Source organism: Salmo salar, chromosome 07, assembly GCF_965601325.2.
Source record: "Salmo salar chromosome 07, fSalSal1, whole genome shotgun sequence".
Taxonomy (NCBI): Eukaryota; Metazoa; Chordata; class Actinopteri; order Salmoniformes; family Salmonidae; genus Salmo; species Salmo salar.
The window spans coordinates 42519961-42537648 of record NC_138297.1 but is presented as its reverse complement, the minus strand read 5'-3'; the positions used below and the strand labels follow the sequence as shown (position 1 = coordinate 42537648).

Here is a 17688-nt window from a genome sequence, read left to right as displayed (position 1 = left end):
CGTTTCTTGTAGTTGGCTACCAGGTTTGCACACATCTCAGGAGGGATTTTGTCCCACTCCTCTTTGCAGATCTTCTCCAAGTCATTAAGGTTTTGAGGCTGACGTTTGGCAACTCGAACCTTCAGCTCCCTCCACAGATTTTCTATGGGATTAAGGTCTGGAGACTGGCTACGCCACTCCAGGACCTTTATGTGCTTCTTCTTGAGCCACTCCTTTGTTGCCTTGGCCGTGTGTTTTGGGTCATTGTCATGCAGGAATACCCATCCACGACCCATTTTCAATGCCCTGGCTGAGGGAAGGAGGTTCTCACCCAAGATTTGACAGTGCATGGCCCCGTCCATCGTCCCTTTGATGCGGTGAAGTTGTCCTGTCCCCTTAGCAGAAAAACACCCCCAAAGCATAATGTTTCCACCTCCATGTTTGACGGTGGAGATGGTGTTCTTGGGGTCATAGGCAGCATTCCTCCTCCTCCAAACACGGCGAGTTGAGTTGATGCCAAAGAGCTCCATTTTAGTCTCATCTGACCACAACACTTTCACCAGTTGTCCTCTGAGTCATTCAGATGTTCACTGGCAAACTTCAGACGGGAATGTATATGTATTCTTGAGCAGGGGGACCTTGCGGGCGCTGCAGGATTTCAGTCCTTCACGGCGTAGTGTGTTACCAATTGTTTTCTTGGTGATTATGGTCCCAGCTGCCTTGAGATCATTGACAAGATCCTCCCATGTAGTTCTGGGCTGATTCCTCACCGTTCTCATCATCATTGCAACTCCACGAGGTGAGATCTTGCATGGAGCCCCAGGCCGAGGGATATTGACAGTTCTTTTGTGTTTCTTCCATTTGAGAATAATCACACCAAATGTTGTCACCTTCTCACCAAACTGCTTGGTGATGGTCTTGTAGCCCATTCCAGCCTTGTGTAGGTCTACAATCTTGTCCCTGACATCCTTGGAGAGCTCTTTGGTCTTGGCCACGGTGGAGAGTTTGGAATCTGATTGATTGCTTTTGTGGACAGGTGTCTCTTTTACAGGTAACAAGCTGCGGTTAGGAGCACTCCCTTTAAGAGTGTGCTCCTAATCTCAGCTCGTTACCTGTATAAAAGACACCTGGGAGCCAGAAATCTTTCTGATTGAGAGGGGGTCAAATACTTATTTCCCTCATTAAAATGCAAATCAATTTATAACATTTTTGACATGCGTTTTTCTGGATTTTTTGTTGTTGTTATTTGGTCTCTCACTGTTCAAATAAACCTACCATTCAAATTATAGACGGATCCTTTCTTTGTCAGTGGACAAACGTACAAAATCAGCAGGGGATCAAATACTTTTTTCCCCCACTGTAAGTCGCTTTGGATAAAAGCGTCTGCCAATTGGCATATATTACTATAGCATAATGTACAATACTGTGGCTCCAGTAGCGCTAAAGCTTTGGTCTCAATCAATTATTATTTTGAGACAAAGCAACAAGTTATTGAAATAAATGTATTTATTAACCACACATAGAATACCACAGTACGACATAACACATAATATTGCCTGCACAGTGCAATCCCTTACAGAAGAACCACATGATGTCACATGTAGAAAATCACGATGTCGCATAAGACATTTCACTTGACAACATGCTTTTGGAACACTTCACATGTGATGTTTCACATGCGACATCGTGTTTTTGGAACACTACACATGTGAAAACAAAAATAAGTTATGATACACACACAGCGCTTTTAACGTAGTGTGTTCAACTTACATATTTGACACACGATTACATTGTATATGTTTATTTAAACAGTAATTATTATTGTGTCCTTACCTGGGATTTGAACAGCATTCCGATCTCCCTGCTACTTCACCATGTCTGTGTCAACTGATTTCACCTGTATTCCTGCACTTTGGGACTTAAAAGTAAATCTCAGCTTTGTTCAAAAATACACTCAAGAAAAACGATTATATTTACCATAGTGATTCAGGAATAACATTAAAGCAGAATAATATGCCCCACCAACATTAGATATCTATACAGAAAACCCTCAAATGTCTGAAATACATCAATTAAATCAATGATGTGAAAATACTGATTAACTGATAACTAAAATAGCAGTGCACATGGCATTCTTTTGCTAAGTGCATAGGTAATGAATATGTAAGGAAATACTACAGACTTTGTGGTGCTGCAGAAATATCACCACACCTTTTAGCTGAACAGCGAACCACTTACTTTAAAACCACCATACCTTTTCATGACTTTACTTATAAATTGTTTGGGACGGTTTGGGACGGTATTCACATCTGAAAACATGATCTCATGTGATGTTCCAAAAACACGTTTTAACATGTGAAATGTCATGTGAATACATATGAAGTGTTCCAAAAACACGTTTTAACATGTGAAATGTCATGTGAATACATATGAAGTGTTCCAAAAACACGTTTTAACATGTGAAATGTCATGTGAATACATATGAAGTGTTCCAAAAACACGTTTTCACATGTGAAATGTCATGTGAATACATATGAAGTGTTCCAAAAACACGTTTTAACATATGAAATGTCATGTGAATACATATGAAGTGTTCCAAAAACACGTGTTCACATATGAAATGTCATGTGAAGTGTTCCAAAAACAGGCTTTCACCTGGTATTTCACATATGAAATCATGTGGGATTTCCGTAAGGGGGATACCAGCAACCTGAATTTCCTGGTCTGTGGCCATGACAGAAATAAACAACTGATTTATTGGCAAGAATACATTTCTGCACTGTAACAAGTTGCAAAGAATCAAGTCAATAATTGTGCGATTATCTACACCAACAAAAAAGTAGCATAGCTCAGGGACACAACATTAAGTGTCCATAAATGCTCTTGGGCTTGAACTTGCACACTTTTGGTCAGCAGTGCTTTGTAACTTATTTGTTATCTAGAACATATATCTACACACTCAAAAATAAGAATATGGTTAAGGTACAATGTTGTTCCCTGGTTTACAAAAGGTCAAAGGTACACTTAAGGTACCTTCAGAGGTATACATGGTACTGGTCGGTACCTTTTAGAGTACATGTGCGGATAATCTAGTAAAATGTTTTTTTTTTTTTTTTTTATGTACCCAATATATTCAATCATTACTGCAGTTTTAAATGTAGGTGATGCAATGTGCTGGCAGGGGCTCATTAGCATATTTGGGGACATTTGTTGTATTTGTGCCAACCGTCAGTGGAAATGTTGTACCAGTTTAACTGGTTCATCGTGATGTTGATGATGGTTGAGCCCCTCTTTTGACACTGTCAGTGCTGCAGTCTTTGTAAGAACAGCTGACAGTCAAAAGTTGCACTGTTAAGAGGTTACTGTGCCTTTCCAGTAGCATAATGGCAGCTAGTTCATAGAAAGTTTTATTTTCAATAATTTACTGTCAACGAGCTGTAAGTGGGTTATTGTAAGATTCACAGTAACTTCCTGTAGCTAATCTGTCACACTCACTGACCTGACGGTCTGGTAGGAAAGTGAGTATTACAATGACATGGTGACTAGCTAAGATTGAAATATTGTATGGCTCTTTGACATCACATGCACTTATGTTAGCCATTAATAAGACTGGATAACCAACAGCGTACAAGCTTAGTGTTTATGAACAGAACACAACAGACCACATTAACTGGGACGACACTCCTTCTCATGGGAGACCAAAAAGAGCTAGTTGAAAGCCATGCCTGCAATATTCTGACAGGCTGCTGTTACAGTATGCTGCCAATCAGCAAGTGATGCGCATGTTGTCAACAGAAGATTCAGTGAAGACACAATAGGTCACTAGCATGTATTGCTAGCGGCAGCAAGTTGCCTGTAGGTTACTGACAATGTTTTGCCAGTTAGTTATTGTGAATCTTACAATAATTTACTGACAAATGGTTTTCAGTTGAGAAATGACAAATTCACAGCAACAAGCTGCCATTAAGTTAGTGGAAAATGCACACTACCCTCTTTACAGTGCAGCTCATTACCAACACATCCTTTTACAAAGTTTGCAATGTCAAAGGAGGTGCTTAACTTCCATTGGCAAAACCATCCAACGTTTCAACTTCTACTGATGGTTGCCACAAATACACATATATTTGACCATGCCCCCAAATATGCAAATACCCCAGGTAACAACACTGTACCCTAACCATACCCTTATTCTTCGAGAGTGTGTAAATATTCCTGCCTAGAAGCCCAGCATCCCGGAGTCGCCTCTTCACTGTTGACGTTGAGACTGGTGTTTTGCGGGTACTATTTAATGAAGCTGCCAGTTGAGGACTTGTGAGGCGTCTGTTTCTCAAACTAGACACTCTAATGTCCTTGTTCTCTCGCTCAGTTGTGCACCGGGGCCTCCCACTCTTTCTATTCTGGTTAGAGCCAGTTTAGGCTGTTCAGTGAAGAGAGTAGTGTCGTACGAGATCTTCAGTTTCTTGGCAATTTCTCACATGGAATAGCCTTCATTTCTCAGAACAAGAATAGACTGACGAGTTTCAGAAGAAAGGTCTTTGTTTCTGGCCATTTTGAGCCTGTAATCAAACCCACAAATGCTGATGCTCCAGATACTCAACTAGCCTAAAGGCCAGTTTTATTGCTTCTTTAAATCAGGACAACAGTTTTCAGCTGTGCTAACATAATTGCAAAATGGTTTTCTAATGATCAATTAGCCTTTTAAAATGATAAACTTGGATTAGCTAACACATCGTGCCATTGGAACACAGGGGTGATGGTTGCTGATAATGGGCCTCTGTGCGCCTATGTAGATATTCCATTTAAAAAAAAATCTGCCGTTTCCAGCTACAATAGTCATTTACAACATTAACAATGTCTACACTGTATTTCTGATCAATTTGATGTTATTTTAATGGACAACAAATGTGCTTTTCTTTCAAAAACAAGATCATTTCTAAGTGACCCCAAAGGATAGTGTGTATATATATATAAATAAGAATAATGACAGAATAATGACAGCTATGATCCCTTATTGATGTCACTTATTAAATCCACTTCAATCAGTGTATATGAAGGGGAGGAGACAGGTTAAAGAAGGATTTTTAAGCCCTAAGACAATTGAAACATGGATTGTGTATGTGTGCCATTCAGAGGGTGAATGGGCAAGAGGAAATATTTAAGTGCCTTTGAACAGTGTGATAGGTGCCAGGCGGACAGGTTTGTGTCAAGAACTGCAACCCTGCTGGGTTTTTCCACACTCAAGCATTTCCCGCGTGTATCATGAATGGTCCACCACCCAAAGGACATCCAGCCAACTTGACGCAACTGTGGGAAGCGTTGGCGTCAACACGGGCCAGCATCACTGTGGAACGCTTGACAACTTGTAGATTTCATGTCCCGATGAATTGAGGCTGTTCTGAGGGCAACAAGGCAAACTGCAACTCAATATTAGGAAGGTGTTCCTAATATTTAGTATACTCAGTGTATGTATAATCAATCTCCCTTAGGTCCACAGACCTGGTGGTGCAGCACAAACTTCAGGTAATTATCAACCAAGAAGTTGTGAGTTCAAATCCCAAGTGAGGTTGATTCCCAAGTAATCAGCATAGAGCAGCATACTGTCCTTTAATGTGAACACCTTCACTTAGCTGTAAAAATACAGTAACTTCAACAACAACAAAAAACACAATTACGTTCTTGGGGATGTCTCCGGAACTGTTTAATTTGAATGTCAATTATGCCTTTAAGGCAAAAATATTCTCAATGACATTTGATACTTTCACATGCAAAAATGTTCATGGTATCACGTTAACATTTATTTAACATGAGATCACGTTTTCACATGTGCTCAAATGTCACGTGGTCACGTGTAGCTTCATGTTATCACGTTGCTTCATATGTTGTCACATTAACTTTACATAAAAATCACACGAGATCACGTGAAATTCATGTGTTTTTTTCCCCCTGTGAGGGATCCACCACATATTGCCTGCACATTGTAAACATAAAATGACATAGAAAGCGGCACCAGTGCTTTTGACATAACTTAAATGCATTTAATAAATAAAGATCTTTAGGGTTACGGTATATTTTGGAGTGTTATACATTTTCATAAACAATGTGGGATGGCAGTATCAAATGTATGTGAACCAGGAGAATATTTACACAAATAAATATTGTCCAGTTGAAGGCTACGGTGTGAAACTGAAGTTTGAGTTTCAGCTTTGACTTAGGCTACAGAAAGAACAATCCAGCAATCTCTCCCTGTTGTGTTACACTCAGACAGCTGAAGATAGGTTTGGCCTTCAAAACAGTGCAAGAGGCATCACTGCAGTACCTGGTTCGAATCCAGGCTGTATCACATCCGGCCGTGATTGGGAGTCCCATAGGGCGGCACACAATTGGCCCAGCGTCGCTTGGGTCTGGCCGGGGTAGGCCTCCATTGTAAATAAGAATTTGTTCTTAACTGACTTGCCTAGTTAAATAAAGGTTCAATTTAAAAAAAAATAATAATAATAATATCATCTTGGTTATAACTACACAGTACAGATATGCCTTAATGAGGTATCAGTTTCTTATACAGGTGAGCGAAAATATGTATTTAGCCTTAACATAGCTGTGAGCCAGTACCATATTTCAATCAACACACTTACATGAACCACAACAGTGCATTTTCACATTGGCAAATCCCAAGCCTTCTGGACATGATAAGTAGATACACACCTTCTGTCTTCCAGACATGATTAGTAGATTACAGATTGACTTCAGTGGAGTTCTCCTCCTTACCACAGATTAGTCTCTCTGATCTCAGCAATGACCTGACTGGCCTTCTGCAGAGCCTGTGGACACACAACGAGATACACTTGACTATGAAGCTTGTTGTGAATAATATAATATTGAAGTGCTACCTTTAGTTGTTGCTTTTTTGATCTACTTCCTGTACCAATGTTTGGGTGCATGTCAAACCTCTCTGTTCATGGTTAAGGTACCAACCTCTAGCATGTCTGCAGCCTCCTTGCGTCTCTGGGCCATGTCCTCAGACTCAGTGAGCAGGTCGTTGAGAAGACCAGACTTATAGAGCTGACCCACCAGCTCACTCTGTAGACTGTCCTTCACATGGTTCACCAGGAAGTGCATCACTGCCTTGGGCACGCTACAGGACAGAGGAAGGGAGAAAGACAGGAGGGAGAAATCTGAGCTGCTGGCCTAATGGGAGAAAATACCTCTAGACTTCAACACTGCGCAGAAATACAACGGGCGGCAGGCAACCTAGAGGTTAAGAGCATTGAGCCGGTAACCGAAATGTCGCTGGTTCGAATCCCCGAGCTGGCAAGGTGAAAAAAAATCTGCCGTTCTGCCCTTGAGCAAGCCAGTTAACCCCAAACAACAACTGCTCCCCGGGCACTGTGGATGTCAATTAAGGCAACCCCCTCTCTGATTTAGAGGGGTTGGATTAAATGCGGAAGACACATTTCGGTTCAATGCATTCAGTTGTGCAACTGACTAGGCTACCTCGTTCCAAATAAGAGAGGGACAGTGTCAGAAAACACATGCACCTGTCTTGGATGTTTTTCCGGACGATGAGAAAGTAGGACTTGATGAGTCTCTCGATGACCTCACAGTCACGCTGCTCCCGAGAAGACAACTTCCTGGCAACGGGAACGGGCTGCGGGAGGAGCATCAGCCAATCATTGAAGGGCACCACACAGCATTTTGAAATTGAATAACTTTATTATTTGCTCACCACATCCAGCAGGTTGACGGCAAGGCCCTTATGGGGGCTGGCGGGGCCAGAGCCGGGGGCCCCGTCGTCCCCTTTCTTCAGCATGCCTCTCCAGTTCCCTGTCCCCTCCTGGTCCCCCTGGGGCCCTGCTCCGGGAGGCTGAGGTTACACACAACACAAACAATCAGATGTAAAGCCGGTTTTACAGCAACTTGTGCCACAAGTTGCAGAACCACAACGCAAACCAATCTATTTAAGTCAGAGCCAAGCTCAAACGCACAGAGAGGGAGAAGGCAGAGAGGACATTGTTAAGAGAGGGCATGAGTGCTGGGGAGCAGACTGAGTACACAGAGCAGAGCACAGCAGGAAGCACGGAGCATGCCCACACCCATGCCCCACCTTGGCACCCTCCGCGTCCACAGGGGCAGGGGGCTCGGTAGGAATGGGAGGCTGGCTGACTGGACCATTAACTACTGACTAAGAGGAAGAGAGGAGAGGAGGAATGGAGAAGGGACTTGTGAAGTCAGGAGAGGTAAAGAAGAAAAGACCAGGGACAATTGGTATTATATTGCAATTAAAGAGAGGTGGAGAGATTGAGCATGGGAGCTATTTTGTTTAGAGTATTATAGAAGCGATTCAAAGTACGGTGGATAGTTAGTTACCTTATCCCTGGGGACTGCAGTGGGCAGCTCTCTCATTCTGTTTCTCCTCGACTCCTACAGGACACAGACAGCAAGGAGGAAAGTTACATCACTTTTACAACACACATGTCCTCTGTTGCTCAGTTGATTCCCGGTACCACCCATATGTAAAATGTATGCACGCAGGACTGTAAGTCGCTTTGGCTAAAAGCGTTTACTAAATGACATACCCTACCCGTCAAAAGTTTTAGAACACCTACTCCTTCAAGGGTTTTCACATTGTAGAATAGAAGTGAAGACATCAAAACTATAAAATAGCACATATGGAATCATGTAGTAAGCAAAAAAAGTGTTAAACAAATCAAAATATATTTTATATTTGAGATTCTTCAAAGTAACCACCCATTGCCTTGGTGACACTTTGCACACTCTTGGAATTCTCTCAACCAGCTTCACCGGGAATGCTTTTCCAACAGTCTTGAAGGAGTTCCCAAATATGCTGAGCACTTGTTGGCTACACCTCCTCCTCCATGCTTCACGGTGGGAACCACACATGCGGAGATCATCTTTTCACCCACACCACGTCTCACAAAGACATGGCGGTTGGAACCAAAAATCTCAAAGTTGGATTCCTGACCAAAGGACAGATTTCCACCGGTCTAATGTCCATTGCTCGTGTTTCTTGGCCCAAGCAAGTCTCTTCGTCTTATTGGTGTCCTTTAGTAGTGGTTTCTTTGCAGCAATTCGACCATGGCCTGATTCACACAGTCTCCTCTGAACAGTTGATGTTGAGATGTGTCTGTTACTTGAACTCTGAAGCATTTATTTGGGCTGCAATTTCTGAGGCTGGTAACTCTAAATGAACTTATCCGCTGCAGCAGAGGTAACTCTGCGTCTTCCAATCCTGTGGCGTTCCTCATGAGAGCCAGTTTCATCATAGCGCTTGATGGTTTTTGCGACTGCACTTGAAGAAACTTTCATGTCTTAAAGTAATGGACTGTCGTTTCTGTTTGCTTATTTGTACTGTTCTTGCCATAATATGGACTTGATCTTTTACCAAATAGGGCTATCTTCTGTATACCACCCTACCTTGTCACAACACAACTGATTGGCTCAAACGCATTAAGAAGGAAAGAAATTCCACAAATTAACAAGGCACACCTGTTAATTGAAATGCATTCCAGGTGACTACATCATTTACATTTTAGTCATTTTAGCAGACGCTCTTCATGAATCTGGTTGAGTGTGCCAAGAGTGTGCAAAGCTGTCATCTAGGCAAAGGGTGGCTACTTTGAAGAATCTCAAATGTATTTTGATTTGTTTAACACTTTTGAGATTACTACATGATTCCATATGTGTTATTTCATAGTTTTGATGTCTTCACTATTATTCTACAGTGTTGAAAATAGTAAAAAGAAAAGAAAAACCCTTGAATGAGTAGGTGTTCTAAAACTTTTGACCGGTACTATACATCATCACACAACTATTATTACATCTCACAACTATTATTACATCACACAACTATTATTACATCACACAACTATTATTATGCCGAATTCATGTCAAGAGAAAAGGTAATGAGCTGTCACCTCTATGTTGTTGTTCATGACCCCACAGGCATCGGCAAAGTCAGGGTGTTTGGTGTTGATGTAGGCCAGCTCTATGGCCACCAGATTATGCACCTGGAGTAAGAGAGATGTATGTGATGCGATACAATAACCGGATGCAATTGGCATACAAATAACCCAGGTGCACATTAAACCGTTTAAACCTAAATTTACCATCTCATTGGTGATAGGCAGCCTTTTCCTGAGCAGAGAGGTGACCACTTCTACTATGGCATCATGGAGCTTTGGAAATCTCAACAACTCCTATGGAAAACACAGGTATCAGGTGTGTGTGTGTGTGTGCGGGGATGTGTTTAACTCTACTTGTGGGGACTAGAAGTCCCCACAAGAATAGTAAACAAACAAAAAGTTGACCAACTGTGGACATTTTGTTGGTCCCCACAAGGTTAAATGCTATTTATATGGAGTTTAGGGTTAAGGTGAGAATTAAGTTTAGGGTTAGGAGCTAGGCTAAGTTCAGGGTTATGGTTAGGTTAAGGGTTAGGTTTAGGGAAAATAATATTTTGAATGGGACTGAATTGTGTGTTCCCACAAGGTTAGTTATACAAGACTGTGTGTGTGTGTGCGTGTCTGTGCGTGTCTGTGTGTGTATGTGCGTGCACAGTGTCTACCTGTGTGCTGTAGTTGCTGCAGTGCTGGATGATCCTCTGCATCTCCTCATGGACCAGCTCTACACAGCGCAGGCTTGGCTCCTCCAGTCTCTTCACCTGCTTCTTCACCAGCAGCTCAAACGACACCTCAGGCACAAACAGAGACGGACGAGGGCCCTTGAGAGAGAATGAAAGAGGGAGAGAACGAGAGAGAAATTAGAGTAGAGACAGACGTGTACCCTGTGTTGTTCAGACAAAGTAGCATTGATAGAAAGACACCGATTACTATTTATTCATTCCCCAGTTTGAAGGTATGCCCACTCTTTAGTCAATGCTGTTGTTGTAAGGAGAGAAGAAGAACGTCTCAGAACTTCTACTCACAGTGGCGTTCCTGATGGCAGTCAGGATGTCTATGGTGTTGAGTCCTCCTAGGGGATCCACTGACTCTAATGTTCGCCCAAAAGTCTCGTGAAATATGTAACAGATTCTGGCACCACCGCATCTACAAAACAAGAGGATAGATAAAGTTAACATGTTGTGACAAACATGATGTGCTACTATGAATCAAAGTAATAGTGCCAACACTCAAACTCATCTCAAGCATTTCATAATACAGGTACTACTACATGAAGTGTAGGGGAGGCAGGTGGCCTAGTGGTTAGAGCGTTGGACTAGTAACCGAAAGGTTGCAAGATCGAATCCCTGAGCTGACACGGTAAAAATCTATCGTTCTGCCCCTGAAAAAGGCAGTTAACCCACTGTTCCTAGGCCCTCATTGAAAATAAGAATTTGTTCTTAACTGACTTGCCTAGATAAAAAAAAAAGTGCATCTTGGTTTTCACAGGCATTTTGCCCACACATTGGCACCACCTTGTGGAATTGAGATGGTACTACTACTCACAGCTCAGCCGTCTCAATGTACTTGGCGGTGCCCTCGATAGTGTGGCAGTACTCTGCAGCGAATTTGGTTATGAGCTGCAGAAGTGTGGCATTCCGGTCCTCAACGGGCTGGCCGTAGCTGCTCAACAGAGACTGGTACTGGGCCGCCAGCACGTTGATACGCGTCTTCAGCTCCGGCAGACAGTCTCTGATGTGGTGCATCAGTAACCTAGCAGGGACAGGAGAAATAGAATCATATAAATAGAATTACAGAACATTGATTTGAATGGCACTTGAATGGGTATTCCAATCCAATAGTTCTAATTCTATGGGCACAGTATCTGAGACCTTGAAGTTTCATTAGATACAGTAGGTTACTGTAATGAGAATATTTAAGATGAAAATAGTTCATGTTCAGTTAAGTGTGACATTTACCTTCCTGTATTACACATGATTTCCAGTGTTCTGTTTGTGACACTCGGGTTGATGGTCACTAGACTCGATGCTGAATGTTACGGATTAACTCATATCTGTTGATAGTGATTGACGCTAGACTGGAGGTACAAGGACCGAGGACACAGTGATTATTATTGTATTGTCTGTGAACACTGTGTGATTCTGTAGTAGCTGACAAAGTCACTGGCCTTTTGTTTTGACTTCCTACAAGTCTCTGGGCTGGTGTTAACAGAACAGTTGTCAGCTGATTAGGATATACAGTGCATTCGGAAAGTATTCAGACTCCTTTACTTTTTCCACATTTTGTTATGTTACATACAGCCTTGTTGTAAAATGAATTACATCGTTTTTTTCCTCAATCTACACACAATACCCCATAATGACAAAGCGAAAAACGTTTTTACATTTTGAGAAAAAAAATAAAAAATACGTATTTACATACTGTAAGTATTCAGACCCTTTGCTATGTAACTCGAAACCAAGGATCATCCTTGAGATGTTTCTACAACTTGATTGGAGTCCACCTGTGGAAAATTCAATTGACTGGACATGACTTGTCAAGGCGCACACTTGTCTATATAAGGTCTCACAGTTGACAGTGCATGTCAGAGCAAAAACCAAGCCATGTTTTTGGAATTGCACATAGAGCTCAGAGACAGCATTGTGTTGAAGCACAGATCTGGGGAAGGGTACCAAAAAATGTCTGCAGCATTGAAGGTCCCTAAGAACACAGTGGCCTTAATCATTCTTAAATGGAAGAAGTTTGGAACCACCAAGACTCTTCCTAGAGCTGGCCGCCCAGCAAAACTGAGCAATCGGGGGAGAAGTGCCTTGGTCAGAGAGGTGAACAAGAACCCGATGATCACTCTGACAGAGCTCCGGAGTTCCTCTGTGGAGATGGGAGAACCTTTCAGAAAGACAACCGTATTTGCAGCACTCCACCAATCAGGCCTTTATGGTAGTGTCCAGACGAAAGCCACTCCTCAGTAAAAGGCACATGACAGCCCGCTTGGAGTTTGCCAAAAGGCACCTAATGGACTCTCAGACAATGAGAAACAAGATTCTCTGGTCTGATGAAACCAAGATTGAACTCTTTGGCCTGAATGCAAAGTGTCAAGTCTGGAGGAAACCTGGCACCATTCCTACGGTGAAGCATGGTGTTGGCAGCATCATGCTGTGGGGATGTTTTTCAGCGGCATTGACTTGGAGACTAGTCAGGATCGAGGGAAAGATGAACGGAGCAAAGTACAGAGAGATCTTTGATGAAAACCTGCTCCAGAGCGCTCAGGACCTCAGACTGGGGCAAAGGTTCACCTTCCAACAGGACAACGACCCTAAGCACACAGCCAAGAAAATGCAGAGTGGCTTCGGGACAAGTCTCTGAATGTCCTTCACTGCCCAGCCAGAGCCCGGACTTGAACATCTCTGGAGAGACCTGAAAATAGCTGTGTAGTGACGCTCCCCATTCAACCTGACAGAGCTTGAGAGGATCAGCAGAGAAGAAATGGGAGAAACTTCCCAAATACATGTGTACCAAGCTTGTAGCGTCATACCCAAGAAGACCAGAGGCTGTAATCTCTGCCAAAGGTACTTCAACAAAGTACTGAGTAAAGGGTCTGAATACCTACTGTATGTAAATGTGATTTTTTAAAATAAATTTGCAAAATAAATTGTCATTATGGGGTATTGTGTGTAGATTGATGAGGGGGAAAAACTATTTAATCAATTTTAGAATAAGGCTGTAACGTAACAAAATGTGGAAAAAATCAAAGTTTCGGAATATTTTCCAAATGCACTGTAAGGGCCTTAGTGATGACCAGTTAGACATTTTATCTGCTTCTGTGCTGGAGGAGTCTTCCTGCCGCAACTCGTAATAAAATCGGATAGATTTTTGATTGCCTTTATTTGAAAATCCTATTACAGAATTCCATTCTAGTAGTGGTAATTCTACGGGCACCATATCTAAGATCTCAAAGTTCCATTAGATAAAGTAGTTTGCACTTTGTGATTTATTGGCTAATCAGAGTTAAGAACCTTTACTGGCAACTATGTAGTTGCTACTACCATTTCTGATGTGCTTATGTAATACTTATACTAAACTGCGGTATGGAAGGGAACAATAATATTCTCACCTGTTCAGTGTCCTGGCCAGATACTTGGTTCCATTTCGATTAGCGAGAGAGGGATACCTCTTCTGCAGGAAAGCATGTTCATCTCGGATGGCATCGCTCACTGACTTCTTATGGTTGATGTCCAACTGACTCCTGCATGAAACAGATAGAAACATGTCAGCTTCACAATAGCACGAGACAGATTTCAGCTAATGTTCATTTTTATGTAAGGTAGAGTAGAGGCTACTATTGGGAGGGAGTGTAACGTGCCACAGTAGAGTCTAAAGCCAGACCTGTTGACCACTCCGATGAGGCCCAGTTTGACAGGGATGACCCGGCCCAGCAGGACGTCCATAGCATCGGTACCAGCGTCCATCAAGTCCAGCTTGGTCACCACCGCCAGTGTCCTCCTGCCTGTGCACAACAACAGACTAGAGAAATGAGTCTAACACAACATACTGTACACACCATACACTTTTACCAGTCGCAGAGAGAGATAAGTGGCTGCCCAAACATTGTGGATGAAAATGAGCATTATAGCCCTTTTACATTGATGTGAAAACTGAAATGCAGGTCAAAACCCTGACATCCAAACTGTTACCATCAACTAAATAAGCGGGGAAAAACTCAAACCCAGTACTGACCGTCGGGATCGACCTCACGGGCCACTTTGAGGGCCTCTGAGGTGGCCATGTCTGTGTTGGCAGCGGTCACAGCCAGGATGATGGAGTTGGGGTTGGAGATGTGCTTCAGGATCAGCTCTCTGATCTGCACCTCTATGTCTTGGGGCTGGTCTCCCACTGGGACCTGTATGGGGGGGGAGCACAAACACAGAGGAGTGACTGACGACGGAGTCTCTCTAGTGTATCAAGCTCCAGCCAAGGTTTCTGTTGTCCTGCATGTCTGCGAGGCTTCTAGGTTCTCCTATACAGAGCAGACGCTTAGTACAGTTCATCTCCAGTCACTGTTACCTTGGTGATGCCGGGTAGATCCACCAGAGTGAGGTTCACCACATTAGGAGAGAAAATCTTCAAGTGAATAGGCTCATCGCTGATCCCCTATAGGAAATACAATGACAAACAATGACTAGCTTTGTTGAAATTGTTAGGGACGTATGATGTGAAGGAGATCAATTTATAAAAAGTGTTAAATAATTACACTGCGATCGTCTTACCTTGTTAATACCTGAAATTCTTTCCGTTTCATTTTCGATTTCCTGCCTGATTTCACTGAAGTCTGGGTAGATCTGAAATAGACCAGCTTTGTTAATGCATTTTTTTCTTCAAATCGACAACACAGAAAACTGAATATCATGAGTAGCAACACGTATCAGTGTTTAAGATGAGTCATACCTTGTTTTTGGTGTGTAGGAACTTGCCCCATTCATCTCCTTCCACGCCTGTGGAATACAATAACACACGGTTTAGATACACATTTTCACCCAACCAAAACAATGTGGTTATTGCAAAAACAGCTCCCTCTGGGTTTAACATGATACAGTACTGGTGTGAGCTGCACATCTACCTGGTCGCCTCAATCAAAACGTTCCATTTTTTTTTGGGGGGGGGGGGGGGGGGGCGGATAAAACCACTGAATTTGTTAAACGAGCGTGTGATCTTCTGAGTTTCGCGACTTGCTGAAGTATGAAACGGTACAATTGGTGTGAAGGGGTGCAAAACGCTGAGTCAGAAACAACAACGTGAGTGGCAGGTCAGAAACAATGACACAAAGTGGTCTGAAACTACAGAATGGGGAATCACACGCACACACACGCACACACACACACGCGCTTAGTGGTCAGTCAGCATACCATTCTCATCTATCATTTTCCTGCCATCTCCAGGATCCACGTGGACTAGCTGTAGGATGAGTGGCCGGCGGGTCACTACACCTGTCCCACGGGGCAGCATGTCCTTGCCAACCAGGCTCTCCAACACAGAGCTCTTCCCACTGCTCTGGAGACAGGCATCACAGTATGTCACATCATGAAGTTGGGTTAACAGCTCATCTCATAAGGACAGATCTGAGAACAGCAGTGTTACAAAATAATATGGTACATAAGGTGGTGGTGACCTGATTATAGGAGAACTGATAATGAAGATGATCTAAAAATGGTCCTACAGTAATTGACAGATGTTCTTCATAATGGCTGCTGACAAAAACCAGGCTTTGCCCGGGTCAAATGGAACATTCCAGCTGTCTATTAACACATGCACACCAATAATAGCCACACAACTGACTCGTGCACAAGCAGAATAGAAAGAGGTGTATTTTTAACTGCACCACGCTCCAGTTCAATGGCTCATTTTCAGCAATCCTGATGTTTTGCCCGAACATAATGAAAACCTCGAACACAAAATAGCTGGATAGATAGCAATGCATGTAGCTAGTTATGTAGCTAGCTATTTAGCCATCTTTCAGGGTCATGTGAAGAGCCTAGCAGCAAAGCCCTATTTTGACAGCTAAGGGGAAGGATTTTACCTGGGTTCCAACGACTGCAATCTGCGGCAGCTGTATTATGTCTGCTCCCACCGTATTGAAGACATCTTGAAGCTTGTTTATAACGGGGATTAGTGCCTCCATGTTCAAGCTAAATTGACACCTTTCTAGAGAGATAAGTTAATGGAGCAGCTATCCACCAGCTGTGTTAAAAGTCATTCAATGTCCCACAGACACCATTGAAATAAACCATTCCCACCAGTCTGCGACTGCGTTGTGTATTGTTGGGACTTGTAGTCTTCCAGATGCCAAACGCTGCTAAAATTGTACAAATAGGACTCCATTTCCCAGAATAGGGCTGCTGCTCAAAAACGTTTGTTTTTCCATGGACGTGTAAGATTAAGATTACTTTACTGGTCAACTGCACACAAGCTCCAACCGAAATTTGATTTGAGCTTTTAACCCAACCCCTCCAAAAGACACACTGGGCACCCAGGGAGCTCTTGTGGGGGCTTAAGTGCCTTGCTCAAGGGCACAACGGCAGGCAATGTATATATGATTTGATACCATCAACACCCCAGTCGCCAGCTCACTTCAAGACAGATTTCTAACGTCAGACGCGGACTCAAACTGGCAACCCTCTGGTTGCTGGCTCACCTCAAATCGCTAGGCTAAAAAGTAGTAGCTACATTACAGTGGCAGGCAAAAATATGTTTTGTAAACCTATTCAGAGATTTACACAAATTGATCAAATGTCAGAGCATGAATAGAATAGACACACATTTAGAAGATACTACAGTAATCTAAACCCCTGGATTTAGAGTATAGAATGTGATATAGAACATGATTCACTGTGGCTCAGTTGGTAGAGCATGGTGTTTGCAACGCCAGCATGGTGTCTGCAACGCCAGGGTTGTGGGTTCGGTTCCCACGGGGGGCCAGTACAAAAGAAATATTTTAAAAAAAATGCATGAAATATATCTATTCACTACTGTAAATCGCTCTGGATAAGAGCATCTGCTAAATTACTAAAATGTATATGTGAAATGGCTAGTTATTTAGCGGTGGTGCGCGCTAATATCATTTCAATCAGTGACGTCACTCGCTCTGAGACTTGAAGTAGGGTTTCCCCTTGCGTTGCAAGGGCTGCAGCTTTTGTGGCGCGATGGGTAACGATGCTTCGTGGGTGTCAGTTGTTGATGTGTGCAAGGGTCCCTGGTTCGAGCCCGGGTTGGGGCGAAGAGAGGGACGGAACCTACACTG

The 17688-nt window shown here is 42.9% G+C and overlaps 1 protein-coding gene across 3 annotated transcripts; it reads right to left on the bottom strand.

Annotated features, from left to right (window-relative positions):
• Positions 1–5652: 5652 nt before the first annotated feature.
• LOC106609227 (dynamin-1-like protein) lies at positions 5653–16693 on the bottom strand. 3 transcript variants are annotated; one of them, XR_001329662.3, is made up of 20 exons: positions 16468–16693; positions 15797–15941; positions 15339–15385; positions 15161–15232; positions 14958–15044; positions 14631–14793; positions 14280–14400; positions 14008–14139; positions 11442–11648; positions 10922–11042; positions 10562–10717; positions 10104–10193; positions 9912–10004; positions 8344–8397; positions 8081–8158; positions 7703–7840; positions 7515–7624; positions 6952–7111; positions 6682–6797; positions 5653–6433 (listed from the first exon to the last, which is right to left on the bottom strand). XR_001329662.3 is itself a non-coding variant. In XM_014207771.3 (19 exons), exons 1-19 carry the CDS (start codon positions 16567–16569, stop codon positions 6741–6743), a joined length of 2133 nt encoding a protein of 710 aa, XP_014063246.1. In that variant the 5' UTR covers positions 16570–16693; the 3' UTR covers positions 5653–6740. The 3 variants fall into 3 exon arrangements, 2 of the variants coding, with proteins under 2 accessions (XP_014063246.1, XP_014063247.1); XM_014207771.3 differs by having other exon boundaries at positions 5653–6797; XM_014207772.3 differs by lacking the exon at positions 8081–8158 and having other exon boundaries at positions 5653–6797.
• Between the last annotated feature and the right edge of the window lie 995 nt (positions 16694–17688).

Excerpts from the sequence above, each read along its gene's own strand:
- LOC106609227 (XM_014207771.3), bottom strand. The coding sequence starts at position 16,569 with ATGGAGGCACTAATCCCCGTTATAAACAAGCTTCAAGATGTCTTCAAT. Across the intron at positions 11,043-11,441 it reads TACATTGAGACGGCTGAGCT|ATGCGGTGGTGCCAGAATCT; the intron begins GTGAGTAGTAGT and ends CTTGTTTTGTAG. Across the intron at positions 10,005-10,103 it reads TGCCTATCACCAATGAGATG|GTGCATAATCTGGTGGCCAT; the intron begins GTAAATTTAGGT and ends CTCTTACTCCAG.